Source organism: Venturia canescens, chromosome 8, assembly GCF_019457755.1.
Source record: "Venturia canescens isolate UGA chromosome 8, ASM1945775v1, whole genome shotgun sequence".
NCBI lineage: Eukaryota > Metazoa > Arthropoda > Insecta > Hymenoptera > Ichneumonidae > Venturia > Venturia canescens.
Window position 1 is genome coordinate 20,171,750 of NC_057428.1, and position 23,467 is coordinate 20,195,216.

General features: G+C 49.0%; 1 protein-coding gene across 2 annotated transcripts in view; it reads left to right on the forward strand.

Moving 5' to 3' along the window:
• The window catches only part of bnl (branchless), a 60,778-nt gene that overhangs the window by 27,814 nt on the left and 9,497 nt on the right, over positions 1–23,467 (forward strand). For both annotated transcript variants that reach the window (XM_043426929.1, XM_043426928.1), the window contains exon 3: positions 17,630–17,733. In XM_043426929.1, the coding sequence (XP_043282864.1) occupies positions 17,630–17,733 (104 nt within the window). The remainder of the gene's footprint in view (positions 1–17,629; positions 17,734–23,467) is intronic.

Consider the following 23,467-nt stretch of genomic DNA (forward strand, 5'->3'; position numbering starts at 1 on the left):
CGCTGCAAATGCGACACCCGCGATGGATATATGTATACACAGGCACGTGTAGAAATTGCGGTGTGATGCACCCGCGCTAACGGCCGAGGGCGGTTGCTCCGTGTTGTGTGACCGTCACCCGATATACGTGTACAGAGAGAGAGAGAGAGAGAGAGAGAGAGAGAGAGAGAGAGAGAGAGAGAGAGAGAGAGAGAGAGCGAAAAGCACGAGCGTACACGCGAGTGAGACTGTCGACGAATCGGAGCAACTCCCGCAGCAGGGCTCGATTAGTGTATGCGCGTCACCCACACGAGTGTGAGAGCTTCGGGACCGTCCGATTCTGCACTCGAATGATTAGCCCTGTGCCGTGTAATTGAAATATCCCGGACGTGTAAGGAGAGAGAAAAAAGCTTGGCAGAAGTAATGAGACTGCGCGATTTTCAAGCGGCTCATGCCTCCCCCGATCTCCGTTCCTCAACGTTCAAAAGGAGAGATGCGACTCCGAGCTTGACCCTTTGGCCAATGATCAATTGAACGGTTGAGAGATGTATGAAGACGGGGGCTGGTAGGGCCTTTGCCAACCGTCCTTAGCATACAGTCAGGGTCATCGAGAGCCAGAGAGATGGGACTCGCCTGCTCCTCTTATATATTCATGAAGCGGAGCCAGCGAGCGCGACGCGCATCATCAATTTCGTAATCGCTGCCGAACTCGCCTCTCGCGGGGGCATTTAAAGTAGTGTTTGTTAATGCGCCACAGCTGTGGGCTCAGAGGCAACGTCGGCTCGTGTGTCTTATCGACGAAGAGTTAAAGAGGCATCGATCAGATTGATTAAAGGAAAATAAACAGAAAAGCCTGAGCTAGCAAATCCCAGTCATTTATTTATTGCCTCCTTTCTCTCTCTCTCTCTCTCGTCCCTGTTCCCCCTTATCCAATTCTTATCCTCAAACCTCCGCGACTCTAATGGACGATTGATTCTCGTCGTGTGCCCGCCACACGACAAAACCCCTTTTCCCTTCTTTTCTTCTCCTTTTCTTTACAATCTCGGATCATCTCCGGCTGAAATTTATTCGTCGAATAATAGCCACACCCGCTCCATTATACTCGAAATATTTATCCCAAGCTGGTGCTCGCACGAAGCTGCCCCCCCATTAGCCTTCTGTATCACGATTAGATTGCTCAACCATACGCACTCTCGCACTACAATAGATCTTATTACCGAGCACCGCAGCTCAACGCCATCAAGTGTCATTGCACTCTTCGCATCGAGATATTGTGCTACACTCGCGCATCGTTCTCTCCGTTACTTTTTATTTCTCTGCGTGAATCTCACAGTCTCGTGAGCGAATGTTAACTGCGCCAGGGAAGAAAAATTTGTCGATAATGCGGTGCAGAAATCTCGACGTTTATTTCCATTTCCTGCTCATTCATTTGAATACATTCGCTATCTTAATTACCCTCGAGCATACTTGGCGCGTTTCATTGATCGTTGAAACATTTCGTAAGATTCTCCGAGCGTAATAACAGCATTGAAGCGTCTTGCATAATTTTCATGCTTATCGTATGCTAAATTTCTTTTCGCAGTGCGAGCTCCTTACACTTTACATTGTAAAGGGAGAACCGAACAGTTGTTGAGATCGTTCTCGTGGAAAAACTCCGATAAACGCTAATGACCGGGATTAGCAGAAGCGAAGGTCAGGGCATCGCAGGCGAGAAACGCCCGATTATATGCGAAAAGTTTCGTTCGTTATTCTCGGCTCTGCTCGAGAGTTTCTGAGCAACGAATGACGTCACGCTTGAAAAGAATTCGAGTGAATCGATAAACTGGAATTTAGGTCGGGAATCTCGATCTATTTTGTCGCGACTCTGCCTTTGAAAACGACGATTTTTCCTCGGATTTTTGCTAACGAGTCTCGCTCTTATCTGTGGTCGCATACACGAGCGTTAGTCACGTTCGACGAGTCATTGCTCCGCTTGCAACTCTTCTGTTCGAACCGTTTGGCATGTAGAGAGGAATATATCGAGGGATATTTATAAATGAAAATATGCGAGAGCGCGCAGGCCATTGTCGCGAGTAGTACGATCTTCATTCGAGTTAAGGCTCTTAGCTCAATAATTCACGCGTAAATTCGAGGTCCTTAAGGACTGTTACCTCTTCATTTTGCAAAGCGATATTATCGCCTCGGTAAATCATGCTGGTGCGATCCCCTGCGCACGAGGTTTATGTTCTCGGGGATACGCGGAATTCGAGGGAGCGCGCGAATGGACTCTGAAGAGTTCATAGTCCGTCGGTGGGAGCTCCATTCACTTTTGTCCAGGGTAAAAGGCGAGGGAGGGATCGCTGCCTCGGTCTTTTGGATGAGCGCTCTCGCGACCCATTTTAAAATCCATCTCGAGGCTGCGCTCGCCCGCGGGTGGAGAAGAAATTACGCAATAAAGAAATTTCAGCCGAAATAAAAATGGATTCATTTTATTATCGGCGCTCGCGGACGTTACCACGCGGATTGAAATTCTCGAAGATACCGAACTCCTATAAGACCCCGAGGATCGTCGTTAGTCAAGGCATTACGAGTGCGCTCGCGTAAGCTCTCGCGGAACGCGCGGGCTTACTGGAACTTTCTACCTTGTTTTTCTCCTCCCGGTGAAGGGACCGCGCGCCAGGGCGCTTTTTCTCCGACGAAATCTCCTCGGGTTCCTCGAGTAGATCGAGAACTTTGAACTCGCGCGAAGAGATTTTAGAAGCGTGAGACGAGGCGTTTGTACGGGCCTCGACACCCTCGTGCAAAACTCGTCTAATCCGATTTCGCTGATTCGCTGAGTGCTGTCGGTTACGCGCGCAGTCCTAAAAGAACGAATGCGCGAGCGAGCTTCATCGGAGAGAGGAAGTTATGCGACGAAGAGCCGCAGTTAAATTGGCTCCCTCGTTCCTTGCAGTTTCTCTCTCGCATCTTCGCTTTTAATAAATAATTGCAGCTCCCCTTAATCCGATCGCACGAATAATCGACGGGGTTTACTCGTAAAAAATAACCGCCTCCCATAGGTATGTGTGTTTAGAGGTGACGATCGTCGATGATTTTCAACCTGCGCGATCCAAAGCGACCGAAAAAGCCGCGTTAAACCTAAGCAAACTCGTTCCCGGGAGAGAAAGAGAAAGACAAACACGCGGAGCGGAGGAAACACGCTCTTTTCGGGAATGGAAAAACCGGATGAGGCAGAAAATCCGGTGAAATATTTTTCAATATCATCAACGAATCGTTCACGGATAATCATTCAAACTGACACAATATATACAGGATCAAAGAGATTAATCGTGTAGACGAAGGAAAACTAAGCGGGAGGGCTTATCCTCGATTTAGTCAAAATCCCAGTAAATACTCACACATTTATAAGCGTCTTATACCACCCAGCGGAAATCGACTATATCCCAAGCAATTAAAACCACAGCTACGATTACATTATTTTTCCAACGCTCTTACATCATTTCGTGACATAAATATAAACGAAGATTCCGTTCTGCTGCTCCCGGGAGCTTACTACTGTAAAAAAAACTGTTTTTTTCTCCCTAGCGAGACGGATTGACCACTTGAAACTTTCGCTGAAAGGCTCAGATCTATCAGTTTCAATAGACTACGAAATAAGATGGAGAAGCTTCATTTTCATGAACCTTCAAATGGGCCGATCCCTCTTTATATGCACTTAATGAGATTTTCATCACGCAACATTTAATCGAGCATCGAGCCTCTCCCTCGTGGCTTCTCCCGAGACCAGTTGGCATTACGGTACTCGTGGAAGGAACTCGAAGAATTCGAATCGCCTTCGGAGCGCAAACAGCTCGTCAAAGTGCTTTGTTTCCTACATTGTAGATAATTAGTTTTGTGTCATCGGTGCACATGCGGAAAATAATGGCGAAGAATGATAGTTGGAAGGATGATGAAACGAACAAGAGAGAGAGAGAGAGAGAGAGAGAGGCTCGAGACAAAAATGACTGAAACTCGATGACTCGTATACGCGATGAACTAGGGAAGTTTGTGCGCGCACCGGTAAGAATGACGAGAGGTATCCAGTGGCCGGTAGCATTGACAGGACTCGAGGGAGCTGCCTAGGTCGTTTTTTAGCCGCGTCTGGAACTCGGTTGTCCAGTTTCTTTTCGTAAATCTCTCGGCGTGTGCGCGCGAGCACGCTCGTCTTTTATGGCTCGCGCGCGTGCATCTCGCGATTCTGCAGTCTTTTTAAAGCGGCGGAGGGCGGAGGGGAGGGCGCGACAAGTGCGCCCTCCCCCCCGTGCCGCGGTTCATGTCTCCGGTCAACTTTGTCCCAACTTTGTAAGCGAGTTACGTCGAGGGGGGAGGGGGGGATTGCGAAAGCAACGAGACTGGCAATGTCGTTAAGTATACCGAGCAATGCCGGCGGTCTGGGCTCAGTAGTGCTCTCGAGCTTAATGCTCGAACAGCGTTTTAGATAAGAAAAGCCCATTATGACGCGTGACACCAGCCACTAGAGAAAAAGACAAATCGCTTCCAGCCTCGCTCTCTCTCTCGCTCATCTTTCTCAACTTATCCAACGGTCTCGTTGAATGAAAAGGGCGAGGAAAAGAGCGGCTCAAGGAACTCGCGTTCGCGTGACTCGGACGCTCACGCGCGGCATTAGTCGCAATGAGAGAGCCATACCGCCGTGTACATTAGTTCGTACGATGCACGCGCGTAAGAAACTTGTGAACCGTTTAAATCCACTTAACCTGCGCGCCGCTCGTCTCCTTATTTGCGGAGAAAAACGAATTCGCGTCATTTGGATTTCAATAATGTTTGAGGCCACTCGCGCGCGCGGTGGCCTCTGCTTCCGTTTGAAAAAATCGCCATCTTTTCCCGGCAGGTATTCCGCATCAATTTAGTCAGCTCCCAGTTCCGTGTTTACTGTTTTTCATCGTCGAGAAACACGGGCTCGAAGAAAGCGAGGTTTTCCGAGCTCTGGTCTCTCTTTAATTACACTCCAATTCAATTAACGAGTTATTTCCTTCGAAAATTTCGCTCCTCCTCGACGCGACTCTCTTCAAATGGAACTAAACCCGCGCTCGTAAATCTCCGAAGAAAAAAACTCTCGCGAGACTCAAGCCTCTCCGGGATTTGATAGAGCGTGTCATAGACCGCGATAACAACTAAAGAAACGACGTTACAATATCCTCCGTGTAGTACAAAGTTTCGAGAATCATTATGACAAACGTCTCGCGAAAGAGTGGATCGTCGACCTAACGGGTGTCCCGAAATATAACGCACCAGAAACTAAATATAAAGCCGTTTTCTGGCTCTTGCTCATCGCGACCACGAGCGCATCGTCCAAACTCTTTCTCTCTCTCTCTCTCTCTCTCTCTCTCGTGTCCCAACGTACGGAAAACCTCTGAGCCTCCGCGAACTTTATTTATCATCGCGCGCGCACCCGAGAGAGCAGTTCGAACTATCGACGAAACGTTGATTCGCCTCGTACACTCAATCGCTCTCTAAATTAGCGTCGTTAGCCTCTCCCCGGCTCGCTATTGCACTCTCGTTAAGTGTCAAATGCACTTACTACCTGTCAGGCTCAGAGATACAATGTGCTTGTGGCCACCGCCTCGTATATTCATTTTATAACTTGGAAGCTTTCTCGTACGGGTTCTCCAATATCGAGAATCCCGAAAGAGCTTTTGGTGCTCGCGCATCGTTTTCGATTTTGCTCGGAACGCGTCGATTCTTCGCGTGCTATTTTTGCACTCATTCAAGCTTCTCTCAACTTTGATCCACGCATTCCAGGCATAAAATTCTCAACTAAATTCAACACTTTCGTAACTGTTTTTGGGGATAATGATTGAAAATATTAATTCGCCATGATTATTTATCGCGTTTTTATCTAATCGGCAAAGTCCCCCGTTCACGGAACTAATATAAACTCGCAGTTTAGTCGAGTTTTTCACGATCACGATTCCCAAACGTCTTTCTCGCACTCGTGAGTCATCGGCTCGATTTTCGTCGCTCCTCTCCGCGCGCCCCGATTATGAATATTAAAGACAGCCGAATATATGCTCGACGCGAATGTCTTTCCGAAGCTCGACCAATTCGGTCTCGGAATCGAAAGTATTTCGTGGCAAACTCCTCCCTCATTTCCCCATCAGTTTTATTACAATAATTCTACTCCCGCTGTCTCGTTCCTACGGCCAATTAAATTCGATTCCGAAGCGATTTAGTTTTGTTGCTCGCATTTCATCTCGTTCTCTCTCTCTCTCGACTTATTACGGACATGAATAATAACGATAAGCGATAAATAGTTATCTACAAAACAGGCAGCGCGACCCCACGGGAAGAACGAGTTTGCTCGAGCGCATAGCGCGTTCTCGTTTCAAACGAGAATTGAGCCGTTCCAATCTATTATTTTCATGAAAGATGCGCTGCCCTTGCTGACGCTGATGGCCGGAGGGATGAGGGAGGGAGCGAGCGAGAAGCGCGAAAGCACCGAACCCCGAGAGCGCTCGATGCCCACGCGCACCATTTCAATTTACATACTTCCGATAACTTTTCTCTCTCTCTCGCTCTCTCGCCCCGCTCAAGAGAGGACATAAATCCTCGTGGCTTGTATCTTTGACGTTATTCGATGTATCGGCTTCGGAGCTTCGTACAGTCTTTCAGGATCTAGCCACACCTACGAGCAGCACCGCGGCGGTACGGGCGCGACGAAAGTAAAATAAAAAATCGGAAAAGAACGAGCCATTAACGATAAAACGAGCCGGAGAATGAGGGAGGCGTGTTGCCGGGCGCGACGCGCGATCAACTCCCAACGATTCGATAATTCAGCTCTTCCTCGTTCGTTACAACTTCTCCTGAACTTTTGCATCCTACATAGTTTCAAGATATACGAGTGCGTCGTTCTCGCCACGCGGTATTACAGGACCAGCAGCTTTAATTGCGAGCTCTTACAGGATCCTGATCATTCGAGGATCGCTGCTTCGACGAGTGCGGTTAACTAATTATTATTGGATACTCAGAGCCGGAGATTCCGCTTCGAGTTTCTTTCTTTAATCATTCATTCATAAACATCAACTTTCACTGCAAACCTGTTACCGCTAAACACATTTCTTGTGAGAAACTTCAATTAGCGCACGCGGAGCTAATTGAATACAAATCTTCGTTAATTCGAAAAAAGCCAAGATTCATCGAGCCCGGCTCCTCAATTTATAGAGTCCGCTCTAGCCAAGGATCGTAACGAGCCCCGACCCAACCCAGTCGATTGAATTGGCTCTCGTGTCATCGCAATAGTCAAGTGAATTTGGGCGATAAGATACTTCTCGTCCCGAGGCAATAAAGCTTATTCGAGTAGCTTCGAGCGATAAGACACCCCGCTTTAACGAGCGTTGACCCGCCCCGCCGCGGCTTATTGCTCGTTCGAACCCTCGCTCGCTCCTTTTGACGCATGCGTGCAGCCGACCTTGGCCTTGCTCAAATTCCAGGCCTAGTTGAGCCTTTTTTCACTCGTAGGCTCAAAGGTGCGTTCTCCGAATGTCGCTCGCCGTAGCCTCGCTGGTACGGCCTTGACCCCGAGAGCATTTCCGCGCCTCTTGCACTCGCCCGACAGCCATAAAGTACGCTCTCTAACACGCACACAGGGAGAGAGCTCGCTCGTTTATATACAAGGCATCGCTCGCAATTTATCGACTCGCGGTAAACGGGACAGTACACACGGAGCGAGGCCACGAGAGGAGTGTACAAGCTCGTAAATCGACCAGACGTTGATAAAGATGTTGCGTACGCGTATGTACACGCGCGTGTGTATATAGATGGAGGCGCATATTTGCGGAGTAAACGGCACGACCTATTACGCCATACAGAACCGATACGCATCCACGTCGGGAGGGCATAAAACTCTTTTTTATTTCGACTTCCGGTCTCCGCGTATTAATCAATCCAGCTTCGGTTATTCTCTTGCTCTCATTATCGTTCAATAAATTTTCATCGCGATTACTGCAGTGATCGCTCGAGAGATCGCGTCGAAAGGTTTTTACGATAGATTTTTATTTCCCGTTTTTTACTAAAAAGATGCACTTTTTCGTGGGGAGGCACAAAATCTGTTTTTTTTTTTCGAGATACCGCATTTCGTATCGACATCGCCGCATTGAGGGTGCGGTCTCTCAACCGTGATTTTCGAGGGAACTGATGAAAAAATATTCGGGATCGGAGCAGCGCGGAGGAAAATAGCGAGCTTCGTCCCTTTTCGGTGGAGATTGAATCTCTGCTGCCTGAAAGCGCGGTTGAATAAGGGACGAGACGATGAAGAAACTTTCGGGGAATTTTCCATTGTCGCTATACGCGAGCTATCGAATTTTGCCCGTTTTTTTTCTCCAACTCCCAAAGATTATGTCGGCTTTAAGTGAAGCGTGTTGAAAAAAAAAAAAAATGCTAATGGACTTTGAACCGGCGGAGTTTGAGGATTGAAAAAGTTGTTTTAGCATCTGCCTGCCGGCTCTGGTTTCAGATTTGTGGCGGCAAATATCGTACTGAAACTCACAAATGCGAGGAACGCGAGCATCTTCTACGAGAGTGTCAATTTCACTGGCGTCTGCTCCCTCTCCCCGAGTCAGGCAGCTTCGATATCCACAAAAGTAATCTCTCCACCCATTGATAAATTCGCGTAGGCCAAGACTCGCATTCAATTACTTATCCCCCATCGAAGGATAATGCCCGGGAGCGTGTAATTAATGCGGCGCAAAAGTTGCAGTACGAGAGCGCGGTTAGGCGGTGTGTGAACCGGTGAAATTCAAGGCTGGTGCAGAGTCGTTCGCGAGTGCGTGGTTAGAGTCGATTCGTCGAGACGGGGATCGAAGAATTGCAGTCGTTAATCAGAACGCGGAGAGCGGCTAATCGGGAGTCTTGTCCCTTCTACGGCGAGGGGCGAGATCGTAGCTCCGATTTTTTCCAAAGCTCCTTCGCGTGTCTAGTACAATTTTGCCCTCAACTTTCTGCTCGTTCGTCCCGTCTGCCTTGAAATCCATTATGACGATAAGCCGCGCGCAGCTTCGACGTTGGTAAATAGCAAAATACGGAAGAGCGCGACGCGAGGTCGTTCGTCGGGGCGTCGATTGAAAAATCTTTCGGGCCCTGGTCTCGCCGACGGAGAGTGCGCTCGAGAAGAGAGAGAGAGAGACAGACGGCGCACTGTTTTAATGCCCGCTCGATATACCCTCGAGCTATAGAGTCGCGGGTATAAACCCGTTTGAAGCTCTCGCTCTATGGCCGATGATAGGCGCCTCGTTCCGCTTTACGACATCGAATTAACCCTCTCCTGGGACGTATATATATGCCCATTCTCGCCGAGGGAGATATCCGCTGCTGCTGCTGCTGCTGCTGCTGCTGCTCGTGGTAAGCGAGCGATGAGAGAAACCCGGTAGGTCGTGGCGATCGAGATTTCAGCGACGATCTTTATTCAGCGCACCATTTTCTCGTGGCTGCTTTTCCCGCGACATGCACTAATACGTATTTGTGAACGTGTTCGAGCACCGCGACCATCGAGTAATCCTGTACGACGTGCAGGTGTGTAAGCAACGTAAACAACTATAAAAACTATTAGCCCTGCCGTTAAGCTCGGGCCATTATCCCCGCACACATTTACCCCGTGCTCCCGACGTGAAATTCATTTAATATTTCAAGGATAATTATAGTACTGGATTACGGTGAAACGGGACGAAAACAAAACGAGCTTGGAGGGTGGCGAACGTCGGGGCGGGGGGGGGGGGGGGGAGCAATTACTCGTTCAATTTTCATCAGCAGGTGTCGAGGTCGCTAAATCGATCTCCGGGCGCAATCCTCTGATATTGATGATAATGGCGATGGGTAATCAAAATTGATGGCGCAATTATCATTCTATGAGGAAATATGTCCTAGTAGTACGAGTACATCGCTCAGTTCTTGTCTCATAAGCTGCGGGAGCGTGATTCAATGCTAGCCTCGCGGCTGCTGTCTATAACTCAATAAAATGGAGCACCTCAAAGAATTCGTGAGCGGGTGAGTACAAAAAGGTACGAATTTGTTTTTTTTTCCGGAGACTTTCACGATACTCGATTCCTCGACCGGAGGCGGAATCGAGGAAGGTGCCGTTAAATACCGAAAGCGAGCGCGCGAGTACTTTGAAATGGCGATCACAAAAAAAGGAGGCCGCGAGGCATCGATCTCGGTCAGCAAAATAAAAATAAATATTAAGTATGGAGGTGCGAAATATCGGCGCGACGCCTCGGTGCTCTCCTTTATCCACGCTTCATTTGCACGATTATTTATGTCGATCGGCCGAGCGATTCGATGCATCGTGCTTTCATTCCTTATTCTCTTTCTCCCTCGCTTGTTTTGTTCAGGCCTCGCGATGCGGAGCGTAAAAATTCGTTATGCCAGCACGTACAAATGCGCTAAATCACAGACTCGTTTATCGAGTCGGTGGATCGACGTAACGAGTAGGTACACGCGCCGGTTAACCCGGAGTTTCAACAAAATTGTCTCGTACCATCATCGCGATGCTTATTGGCGCGTTATTTAGTGGGGACTCGCACGCCTCAACGTTCAGCACACGAGGAGCCTGCTTCGCACGAACAACGAACATGTATTTTCGCACCGAAAATCTTCAATTTTCTTTCAAATCGTCGCGCCGGAAATAACGGCGGGGAGTGACTCATTGCACAAGCACAAAAATTCTGTTGACTCGTTCCATTAGCTCGTTTGACAAACGCTTCGGTAACTGAGCCCTCGCTATCGCGCGTTCGTACTTTGGCGACTCGATTGTTCTTGGAAAACGGTGCTCCGCGTTGTCGGCTTACCGGCGCCGGCTCGGTACGCCGGTAAAATACTTAATGACGAGGGTAAAACGACGAAAGGGAACAGCGCGCTCGGCGCCTCATTCATGAATCCATTTCGATTGATAAACCGACGCGCGAGTTTATGAATGACGCATTGCCTCTCTGCATTCATTTTTCACGTCGGCGGTGCGTCCTCCTCCGCGATCGGAATAGTGATTCTTGACGCACTCTCGCGATTCAGGGATAACCCAGAATACAATTTACGAAAAAAGGAGTGAGAGAATATCAAAATTTATTGGGGGAAGAAGTTGAGATTTGTCGGATAAAATTAATCGCGGTTATAGCGCGATTAAAGGGCGAGAGGGGGGAGAGAAAGGAGCGAAGGGACTACCGAGTAATCGGATTAAAACGCACCGGTCGTTAATGGAACGCGCCAAGGCGAAACGTGAGATCGCTTGGTACAGCAGCAGCCGCGCGCCATCGCCGCGTGTTCGAGAAAATTGCGCAATTTCTTTCCGTGTCCGTGGGACACAAAAATCGCTGGATTTTCTCACGGATAAGCAACGAATCGAAGAGTTTTTGACACCCGGATTTATCACGTACTAATATTTTGGCATCGAGGTGACGAATGGAACCAACGCCGATTGGGCTCGTGAGTAAAAGGACGCGTGTATACGACTAATTCCGGTAGATCGAGAGAAAGATTAAAGCCGGAGGAAAGAAGGGCGTAAGGCGAACGTCCGAGCCGCGAGTCCGAGCTCCTCCGCATTCGGGCTTTGTGCATTTTCCATTAGACCCAAAAGTACCGCACACCGACTAACCGCAGGCTCGCAGTGCCATAAATTCGTCACGGGTCCTCGGATTTTCTCTTCTTTTTCAAATTTATGTGACGCTCTGGCCCCACGACCGTATTCGATTCCGTATAATTAATGGCTCACTATTAATTAGCCATTAGTAAAACCGTGAGAAACATCTTATCCGATAGAAAAGGGTTAAGAGAGCCGAGCGAGGAGGAGGAAGGACTAAACTCGGGTATTAAACGTTTCGGAGATCTCAAGAGCGTCGCGATGACGAAACTCACCGGGCGAATCCAAGTGTCTGCTCGCCCCTTGCTCGCACAAGCCGATTCTGCTACACGCACAGACACACGCGAGCGCAAACTCCCAGAGACAAAGTAATGTTTCCTTTCCGTGAATACAGTCGTAATAATTTACTGGCACATCTCGACCTCGCAGTGTTCTTCATCGTCAAAACTGTTTTGAAATAAGTATTAACTGTATATATAAGATACACCGATAGTTTTAAACGCACGCATATACGAGCATAATTCTCGTTCCGTCAAAAGATCTCCCTCCGTCTTTCTCGCTCGGCGTGTTCGCCTGTATAGCGAAAACGATGTAAAACCAACGAGCGAGAACTCGTAAAACTATATGGGCCGGTTTAAGCCGCGACCTCTCGTAAAACACGCTCCGTTCTTTATTTTTTTCCATCGGTTTTTTATCCCCGATCTCGCGAGCCCTCTTCTCTTATATATTATTGCGACTGCATCTGGTTACTGTCCAATTGTCATAACCCTTTTTTCTACGGCGTTCGAGGCGACCTCCAACGAAAATATTTAAGCGCACACGCGGCCCGTGCGCTCCCGCGACTTTTATTTCCAGGATGTAAACATTCCGCGGGGGCGCAGTTGACTCTGTGATTCAGCGAGGGAAAAATTAATTCTCGCTCGTTCGAGTGCGGGGCAGCCGCGGAGAAAAGAGCGCGAGCGCGGAAACTCCGATTTTTTCGTTCTTCCCCCCTCCGCGCGCCCGAATTCCTCCTCATCAATTTCGATTTCGAGTAATCGATTAGCCGCGAATGAATGCGCGTAATCGCGTTTATCGATTCGATGAATCCGCGCTGCTCTCGCCTTATCGCCGTGATAATATGAATCGTCTCGCGAGAGTGTGGGACGAGCCCGATGAAAAAGTCCAGCTCGCCCAACACTCTCCTTATCTCGCAAACCGATAATCCGGGACGCGTACACGCGAGTTCTCAATACTAAAATTTGTTATACTTCCGAGCGCGTTCATAATCGATCTAAAATCTCGATTTTTCCATGTTTTCAGAGCTCTCGCGCGCAATCAACAAGTGCTATTTTGAGTCGACATGTTTCTCGACTCATTAGAAAGCAGGGAGGCCGATAAACTTGTCGAGATTGCTTCGCGCACCTCTGCGATCGCACAAGTAACAAGAAACAACCTGGCATTTACGATTTAGAGTAACGCGATGCGCGCCCATTCTGATTACCCGCATAAATAACACACTTTCGTTCGATTATTATATTGGATAAGATCGTAATGGATGTATTAAGAGAAACCCTTCACGAAATAATAGCCTCGCGACGTAACAACTTTAATTGTATCTAAAAGAAGTACAAATTAAAAGCCCCGCTCCTTGGAAAGCTTCGAGTTTATGATGCACTCCGAGCTGTTAGGACCGATCATAAAGAAGCTTCGCTAACTCGCACACCGCGCGCGCTCCGCGTAGAATTACACCGAGTCTGCAAGATATATAGACCTAAATATACTTTGCGCACGTTGCGCTCACGCCTCGTACGAGGGATGTACAAAGTGATGTACATCTCCAGTAATCCCCGGGTACTTATATACCAGCAGTTATGCGTCGCTAGCTAAATCAGATTTATTGGAGATGCACCGAGGGCTCGTAGGGGGCAAGATTCGGTGGGGAGGATCGGGTGATTCGGGGCTCGGATGACGTCTGAAAGTGTTGGAGCGATTGAAGCGACGATTGGCCGGAAACGAACGATCTGTCGATGAGCCGGGACGATCGTTGGTTAAGCGATTTGGCAACAAAATAAACGAGAAAGGGAATGCTCGAATCCGGGGCCGAGAAGGATCGCGCACTCGAGAGCGAATCGTTGTTTTTTTTCTTCTTCTGCGCCGTAGCACCTCGAAGCCTCGAATGATTCTTAAATCGTACGCGCGGGGCTGTGTGCGAAATCTCGCTTGTTATCCCGGCCGAAGTTGCCGTTCGTTAAACTCCGAAATGCATTCTGCTCCCCCGTCGCGGGCTCGCTCGATACTTGGAAAGCAGCAACTATAAATTGATTAGGGGGATGATTATTAGCGCGGTAAATATCGGAGATAGAAGTGCGTGTCTGTCACCCGCTGAGGCTTACACCTCCGGGCTCGTTCGTACACGAATAAAGGATCTTAATGGGACAGGGTGGGTTCGCGGCGATGGAGGCGCGCTCGCGCTCGCGATCATCATCTCCGCACTCACGAGAGCGAATAAGATGTTTGGAATTTTTATTAGAGTGCCGCACGCGTGAATGCATAGTGGCGAGAGCTTGTCGTACAAAAGTTCGCCTCGTATTGCCACCTCGAATGCCTGAGACGGGGAGAAAGAGGGGCCGCGGGGAGGGGAGCCCGTAAGGGAGAATTTCCACTGGTTCCTGCGAATTTGCATATTAGCCGGGAGGGCTGGGAATATATGTTGGCCGAGGGAACGGGTCAGCGAGCAAAACGCCGCTCGGAAGGGATAAGCAGCGGGTCTCTCGGGCCCGCGCGCGCGCACGACATTTAGCAACACAAATTAGTCGGCTCGCCGGGCGCGAGATCGGTATCTCGACGGTGGCGGGTCGTTTGTGATGTTGAATGCGAACTCATCCTCGAGCACGAGATAAAGCAGATGAAAGATGAGCGCGGGTGTATTGTAGCGTGCGAACTCAAGAGTCGCGCCCTTTGCTCCGTTGCCAAATATCCGAACTGCGAATGATAAAGCGAGAGCGTGATAACGGGCAAAATAATAAAAAAAAAACTCGAAAGGACGCGAAAACCTTTCTTTCAAATACCGAACAAAAGGAAGGAGACCATCAACTTAAATCTCCGGGATTATGAGCCAAGAAATGTGTGTCGCTAGCCAACACACGCGCGCGATTCCATCGATCCTGACTCCGATCCAGTGTGTGACGTTCAGGGCTTAATTTGCTTCAGTGATTCATTTATTGATGAGCTAGTGGGCCAAGCGGGACTGGGGAACGTCGCGATCCGAAAGTGTAACTCTCGGCGGAGGATTGGCATCGGCTTGACCCCAAGAGAAGAGGAGACTCGGTCGAGTATTTTGCACTACACAAGAGCCACTCCGCCGCGCGCCTTTCGTCCGTAACGTTTCGACGCGCACACGCACACGCCCTCGCGTCTTTCTCTTACCCGACGACTATCACCGCGTATATAGATAATCGAGGGAGAGAGGGATGCGAGCAGGAAGAAGCGAATTCGAAGTAGACGAGAGACGAGTACGACAAAGCACAACGGAATATTCTATTTCGGTAGTGCGCGCGGCGAGAAGAGAGCAACGACTAACCGGCGCGCCAAATGACATAACCCGCAGGGTTAGTGGCCTTCTCTCATCCTCGAACTCCTCCTCTTCGCTCTCTACCACCACACTCAAATGTTTACGGACGCATATACGTATAAATAAATATAAATGCCTTTATAATAATACTTTATTCTGCGGCTAATGCGCCCCAGCGTTTTTTTCTTTCGCACGTAAATCACTCAACAATTAATTTCAATTCGACGAAATTGTGCGTAATAGACAGCTCGACGAAGATTTTTGATAGGACGGTATTGGCGCGGCCGCGCGAGCAACGCGCGTTTGCGAGAAAGCTTCAACGAAATTATCGAAAAGGCTTCGCCGGGGGTCCGTGTTGGCTAAAACCGAGGCATATTTTTAAGCCCCGAGCTTTTTTATTCGCGGGTATTTCATCGATTATCGTTCCGATCGTATAAAAGCACGGAGAAGCTTGCAATTCGATAAAAAATTCTCGTCCGGAGAATCGCCTTCCGAAATCGTCTTGCCGCGCTTGTGCGCGCGCGCACAATCGCCGGGAGTATATGAGCTTCGCAAGACGTTCATTAGCAATTTTGCTGTTGCAAATTCATGTAGAGTTACCTTTTTTTATCGACGCTTTATATTTTCTTGCGATCGAACGATTCCGCTAAATGAATATTGCATGAGAAGCGTGAGACAGAATATCCCCCGGTGGTTTATAGCAGCCGTTCAAGGCCGGATCGACAGGCTCGTGAACCCTTTTTTTCTTGGCACACTCGGTCCGCGCTCGTGTCGCCGCGCATCGGCCGAGCCGATTTTTTCAGTCGAAAGGAAAAAGACCCGCGGAAACTGTGCAAAAAAGCACCCTCCCGCGGGACCGAAGAATCCAGCAAAGGCTTTTGAATTAGCATGAAAATCAATGAAATCTTCATTTCGAGTCCGACGAGAGCGGAAGGAAGCTTCTCGGCCTCGGAAGGCCCCGTAGGAATATTCGCGTGTAAGCAGAGCTCTCGTTGGGAAGGACGAAAAATCCTTTCGCCACACGAAATCAATCGAGAATTCAGGAGTTAACGAACTGGTTGCTGCCGCGGGCCGAGGCTTTCCGTCGCGCCATACAAATGCACAAAAAGTTCTCACGAGAATTGATAAATAGTATTGGACGTGGACGAGGCTGCAGCATTGTTATTATTCGCAGCTATTGATGAATCTGTGCAAGCGGCGAACGAGCGTCGCGGTTTTGTCAGGTGGCCGAGGAATCTGCTGCGAGTGGGAGGAAAATACTCACTGCGAAGGAGAGCGGTGAATGTGTGGCGTGAGGAGGGTGATTCGAAGGTAGCACACACGCAGACTCTGAGATGCGAGCGCAGTGTGCGCTTCGAAAAAACGATCCCAAGCCTCAATTAGAACGTCGAGGTTCGTTAACAGGCGAGGTCGTTAACTGCAAAATGTACAGCAAATATATATACGCAAGCGATGTCGGCTACATGTGTGTTTTTGCGGTACAATGCCGCCGGTTACTTCGGAACCGATCCCACCCACATGCGGACGTTACAATAACGAGAAAGAGAGGAGCCGCGCTTCTTCGATAAGTCTATGAGCACGAGTTTGTCTCGAAGTTCGCGTTTGTCACGTACAGTTAAACGAGTTGAAATATACTCGCAGCGCCGGAGGCTCGCGATACATTTTCTCGGTATAGGACGCGCGGATATTCGAAGGAGCAAACGCTCGATACAATTAATTGCTGATAATCACGATTCCTTATAAGTCGCCGTACAATGAAATTCGCCTCGTTTGCGTTAATCGCGATCGTTTGGCTTCTCCGATTCGCCCTTATCGCCCGGCGCCGTTTCGCTGAAAATTCTAACGAGCCTGATTAAATCAATGGGCTGCATTAATTCTCACGCACTTCAATTGCTGACCTAATATTTTATGCTCGCGGAGCACGATCCGCGGGGTGCTTCGCGCCGTGATTGAATTAATTGATCGTCGATTAAACCTCGAGCCGTTCTATTCGCACTGGCGCAGCAACTCAGAGGTCTCGCAGCTCCTGAAGATTTTCAGGAATCAAGAAAACTTCTTTCCGCGCATGGGATATGCAAGTGAATCGTGCTGTCGCGATGGAAAATTTTGGCTCGATCTGCACCCCCCTCGGGTCACACGATACTCTCGGGAATAAAGCGTCGAGGAGGACACAAACCGTTGGAGGAAGAGGCCACGAGCGCACACGCGGGCGGTTGCGCTCGGAGGTGCAAAGTCGAGAGACCCTCAAAGCCACGTGCTCTTGCGAGCACTTCACTCGACTGGAAGCACCGTTAAAACTCGCTTCACGATATCATTTTACCCGTCCGCCTCCCCCTCCTTCGGCCATTCGCGGCGATCGCGTTTTAGCCTTTTTTCCAATCTTTTTCTCCGCGCGCGCCTCTTTCTTTCCCTTTTCTCCCCCCAGGACTGGACGCCATACGCCATTTAATTTTCTCGCAATCATGTTAAATGACGATTTTACGATTTGTTTTTTTCAGCCATTTTCCAGCGGACCTCCGTGTCAAGGGGCCAATTAAGGATTCAAGGAGTGGCCACGTGTCTATATCTCTGCATGGATTCCTGCGGCCTGCTCTACGGCTCCGTGAGTAATTATAACCATTTTTCTTAGCTTCGAAATACTCCGGGCGTTTTGACAGTTCATAAATTCAATTAAATACACACTCTATTAGACTTGATCGAGATTACCTCTAAAAAAGTAATGCGTCCTACTGTGTGCTGCTGCATGCGAGACGCGCGTGGACAGCGATTTATACGTTTGCTATGTGCACACAAGGATAATGTAAGAGCTCATGACAGCCCAGCGGGTATTCGCCATAAAGTGCTCGAGTTATTGCCCCGATCGGAAGCAAAAAATATCTTAGTGTTCCGATAAATTTCTAATGCCGGCTGCAATAATGTCTGCTCGTATAATCTCGTGAATCTTTAATATTCGTCTCTCTCCGTCCCGGCGGTATGACGAGTGGCTCGGAGGAAGTACAATCCGGTGTGCGGACGATTTATAGCCGCATTGACTCGAAAGCATACGCATGATGAGAACAAACATTTTTCGAGGGCGGACAAACTCCAGTCTCAATTATATATGAGAGAAAATCGAATAGGGAAAGAAACTTTTTTCAAACATTGTTTGACGATGTTTCCGTGCGAACTTGTAGCGGAAAATCTGTCACGTCCAGAAGGGACGAACGTGGATAAGAGAACAACGTTACAACGAGACATGCACGTAGTTCTTTTATCTTTCAATAAATTCATTCATCGTATGGTTTATACTTTGGTATTGGCAATTTGAGGGATCCTTTCCCAATTAATCCGGGGACTATGGGGGACCAAAGTAGGCAAAATAAACTGTAACTAATCTGTTCCAAAGCACTTTTTTGAAGTTTCAAAGATCTCGATATCGCAGTCTCAAATATATCCTTGCGATCTTCTGTCCAGACTCGTGGCAACGAATATAATTTTCCTCGAATAATTCTCCCCGGATATTGAAGGATATTGTAAACATTTCGTTTCGCCGTGACGCGAATGTAGCGTTGAGTGACGCGCCCACGTGTGCAGGGGCGCTGCGGAATGGTTATTCGAGTCGTTTCGTAGTGGGAGTAGCAATGTGGAAAATGAGGCTTGAGTACGCGAGAGCGTCGCACTCATAACTCACTTCCGTCAATAAAAAAGTTTTTGCTCGTGGCAGAGCGATGCCCGGAGGATCGTGAATGTATGAAGAGCAAACGCGCGTCACATGAGGAATAAAAAGTAGTGGATTGTGAGAAAGAGAGGGAATATTATAAAAGTGCGGCAAAGGCTGGCGCAGACTGGAGATGCAGTCTCGATGTGACCGCTTTAGTTGCTGCTTCTGCTTCGCTCTCGCGGTGCACGCGGTTTGCGCTCGGAGAAGACGACTGCGCGAGCGTGTAGAACCAGATGTTGGAGCTACCGTGCCGTTGTTGCGTAAGCCCGCGAGGAAATTCCATGCTAGGCCACGCTGCAGGCACCATGTGCTTTCTTACTCACTCTCTCGCCAGGGCGCACATATAGACGGGAGGCACGCGCGTTCGCGTGCTCCCCGTCGCTCTCCGTTGCTGCAGCTTGTGTGCTCTTTGCCTCGTGCACTTGCTCGGAGAAGGAGCACCAGCCTCTCGCTCCTCTTGCCTCGTTCTTCTTTCTCTTTCTCCACATCTCTTTACCACGAGGGAGCCTTCTGTGTAACACGATCTCAGCCAACAGTTACGTATACCTGCCGAGAGGTGGGTATTCATCCGTGTCTCCGCACTCGCGCTCATTCAATTCACCTTCAACATTTATTTCCCATTTTAATCTATTTCAAACTATAAATTACCCAGCATTCGTTCAACTCGTTCGACCTTTTTTTCGACGCGTCTTCGCGGCTTCACCTAGACCTCGTTAGCGCGCGCAATTCCGAGTGATCCATTGTTCGTGCATCTTCCATCGACGTCCGCTCCTTCTATTCGCAACATATTCAACGTTTCTCGAGTACTCTTTTACTCTTAGTCTCCCATGAGATCCGAAGTCTTCATGAGTCTTCATCTTCGTGGCTAATTTACATTTGCAGTTACCAAAATGTTCGACGCGTCCACGCGTCTATACGATCTTTCGTAGATGAAATAATTTGCATTCCTAATAAAAAAAAAAAAAAAGCTGTTGAAACGAGACCGTGCTCTTCCGTCGCATCCCTGTTTTTCGTCATCGCACACACTGTACAACTAGATTTCATAAGCATGTGTAATTGCCCACGCTTTCATTGCCACACGATTCAAAGATGGCTCCGCGATAGCATCGAGCAGCAGGCTCGCTCGCGCGACGCTTTTTCTCCAAGGACAATATCGAGCGATTAATATATTGAATCGCGGTTAAAGTACCGAGCGAGTTTTTGATCGCTGATAAATCGATAAAGGGGATGAAAGAGCTTGCCGATAGATCGATACGCGGGGCCATATAGATGTAAACACATAGTATAGGGACAGCGAATAATGGTAGATGCTGGATTCGTGCCCTAACTGGTGATGCCGGGGTACGGTTCGAGAAGAGGCGAGAGCGAGCGAGCGAGAGAGAGAGAGAGAGAGAGAGACTCGGAGGAGCAACCGTTGCCCCGACGCGAGTATAACATACCCGCGAGCCCGAGAGACGCAAAAACCTCACCGAGTTTTTCTCGAAAGCAGGTTTAACATGGGTTGTATAGTTACATCCGCTCGAGGCCACTCATTACCCGGCAAGCGTCGTAACGCGCGCGGTACAAGCGAGCGCGCGCGCGCGCGCGAGTGAAGACGTATGTATGAGAGCCCGGCTCGTCCCTGTGGCCCTTCGCTCTCGGCAATATCGCTACTCCTCTTTTGCTAACGCGCGACGCGCCGAGAGCGAGGATACTTTCAGAAATTTGTGCTATAAACGAGACCTCGCGAAGGACTGGCCAGTGACGCGGTACCCTGGAAAAAAGGGCTTGAGGCAACGAGAGCAAATAAATTGGGGAGAGAGACATCAGGAGCTCTTTAGGGGCCCTCGCGGAATGGCTTGTACAAGGTACTCGGCGCTGCGCGTCTATTGGGAGAGGTTGGAATGCCTTTTATAAGAGATGAGAATGCCCCTCGCGAGTCGCGTCACCGCACGATGTCTTTATACGAAGAAATGAGAAGTGAGCGCAGCCTCGGCGGGGAGAGGCTAGAATGTCAACGGGCCGAAGACGCGGGAAAATATTTTGGAAAAGCATGAAAAAATTGTGGGCTCGATCGGGTTTTGCTTTTGGTAGGGCCGGAATGTCGCTGTGGCCTTGCGGTCAGTCGATGAATGGTCGTCTATAAAGGAGAAATAAATGCAAGCAGTTTTCGAGGCTCTTCACTCCCGCGAAAAGCCCGGACAATTGCATCCTTTTACCAAGCTTTCCGCCAGCGTACTCACTCGCAGTTGGTGCTCGCCCCGCGAGTACGCTCTCGTCCTCAGGGCCCTTGGAAGAGGTTCCAACCGACGATAAATCAAGTTAGTGGTCCCTTTGAAAGAAAGCGCCACTCGAAAGGGCACGCCGGGAAGAAGGAGCGGAGGCACGGGGTTCAGAGAAAGGCCGGAGCGAGTTTGAGTATCTGCTGGCGCGCTTGTATATGCGCGGTTATACGAGATAAGATCGTGCTCGTCGCCGCCCTCTCGCGCTCGCGCCCCAATCAGAGGAAAAACAAACGTCGTTGGATCAACTAATTATCTTAAATACTTAATTTGTGCTCGCGGTTTCCGAGCAGGCTCTCGGAGCATTGGACGTGGGCCGGAAATCCCGAGACAACCTACGACCGGCAGCTTTGAGATTAGATTAGAAGGGCTCTTGTGATTAAATGGAGAGAATTTATTGATAATTCGGGCCACTGGGTCAACGTTACGGATCTCCATGCGCGGACTCTCGATTTTTATTAACCTTCGCGTTAACGACAGCTCTCGCGTTTATTATCGAAAGAGAACGTTAAACGGAGCTTGTCTTGCGATGGAGCAAGCGCGAGCGACTTCCGGACGTTCCAATATCTCCGATCGAAACTCATTTATCAAATTTACTCGATGAAAAACGTCGATTGCGAGGTCTCGCACGGCCTGCTTGAATAATACATGAGCCAATTAAATTGATCTATCAACTGTTAAAAGCCGCCGTTCTAAAAGTCAAGATTTTATCGAGGGCGTAAATCGGCACGGGGATGAAAGTCTGCAAATTGGCACAGCTCGACTCGCCAATTGATTTGTAGGGCACTCTGAATCAGAAGGCTCGAGCTTACGCGAGTTTCATCGCGCACGAGGAAAATCCTTCCGTTTATTCCCCGGATCGGCAAAATCGAATCGAAATGCGCACGCGTCTCGCGAAGGATTATAAGCGCGCGAATTTAATACATCAACAAAACGCTTCCGGAGTGTCAATTAACCGGATTTATAGCCCCCTCGACAAATGGATCTGCAAGTTGAATCTCGGTTTGTCATGGAAGAATCGGCGCTCGTTCTCCCGTCAAGAATACCGCCCACGCCAACAGACTCTCGCGGCTCTCAACGGAGCAGAACGGAAAGAGCGAACGCGATCGTGCGCCCTTCGATCAATTATTTTATTCCTTTCTCTCACCTGCTATCATATTGCTCGGTCCCATCTCGCTGGCTCCGTGTACAAAAGTACGCGTACGCACGCGGAACAGAGGCTATAAATTGAGCGGAGCAGCTCGAAAGCGCGATAGCGAGGAGTCGTTAAGGAGAATTTCGTTCAGGCCGCGGGGACGATCCGAGCTGCATAATAACGTCACCTTCGTCACAGACACACGCACAACGTTCTCCGGTGTGAGAATTTTAGAGCCGCGTTTCCGCAGCAATTGATTCGATTCGAGGGCGCTCGTCGCCGTACGAAAGATCGACTCCATAAAGGGTTATTCATGGCTGCGGGGATCCGATCGCTTGGGCTTATCTATTGAACGACTCGCCTCGATGTCTCTCCTCCTCGTTTATCTCACTCGTTATAAACTTTTTCTCCCCAGCAAGTATCCCGGCACTCGCGAAGCCACCTCGAGGACGCATCAAATGTAGCTCTTCTAACATTCTTGCTGCCCCGCGCTCGCTATACTCCGCTCCCATATCATTTCTTATTCTTAACCAATCATTATTACGGCTAATTGAACGTAAATACCGATAAAAACAAGCACTTTGGAGTCGGCTTTCGTTTCTTCGAGTCCGCTTTCCAAGCGGATCGCTCTGCTCGCGGTTTGGACCGAAAAAACTAGCTTATTTTTCGGCGCATTGTTACCAGCGAGAAATATATATATATTCGTTTCTCGTGCTATGATTGCGACGTGGACGTGGAAGTGGAAATCGACGAAGCGCCGTCAGGAAAAATAAGGGGAAACACGAATCTTCGCACGCGTTTATAAATAAGCAGATGTATTCTTATCTGTCGAACAGGCGTATCATCCGGGCGCGAGAGGTGAGCAGCGGACAAGGCCTACGAGTCTATCAGCTTTCCTGGATTTTAATTGGCTCCGGTCAGTTTGAATGGTTGCGGTCGGTCGTGTCACATAAATAGTAGCAGCGAGGACACACCCACAAGCACTTTGGAAAATCTCGCCTCACGATCTCGAGAATCGAGGAGGCCTCGATCCACCTGAATATTTTCTCGGCGCTCCGCGAGCAAACACTCGAAAACTTTTGGAGCGTCGCGCTCAAATTATTAACTACTCGATTACCAGAAATCGTGTACTCGCGGTTGTATATTTTCTACGAATCTTATTAACCAATCTAAACAGCGCGATAAATTAGTCTCTCGCACGTATATTAATTGCCGGAGAATTTCTCCGAGTGAGGCTCGC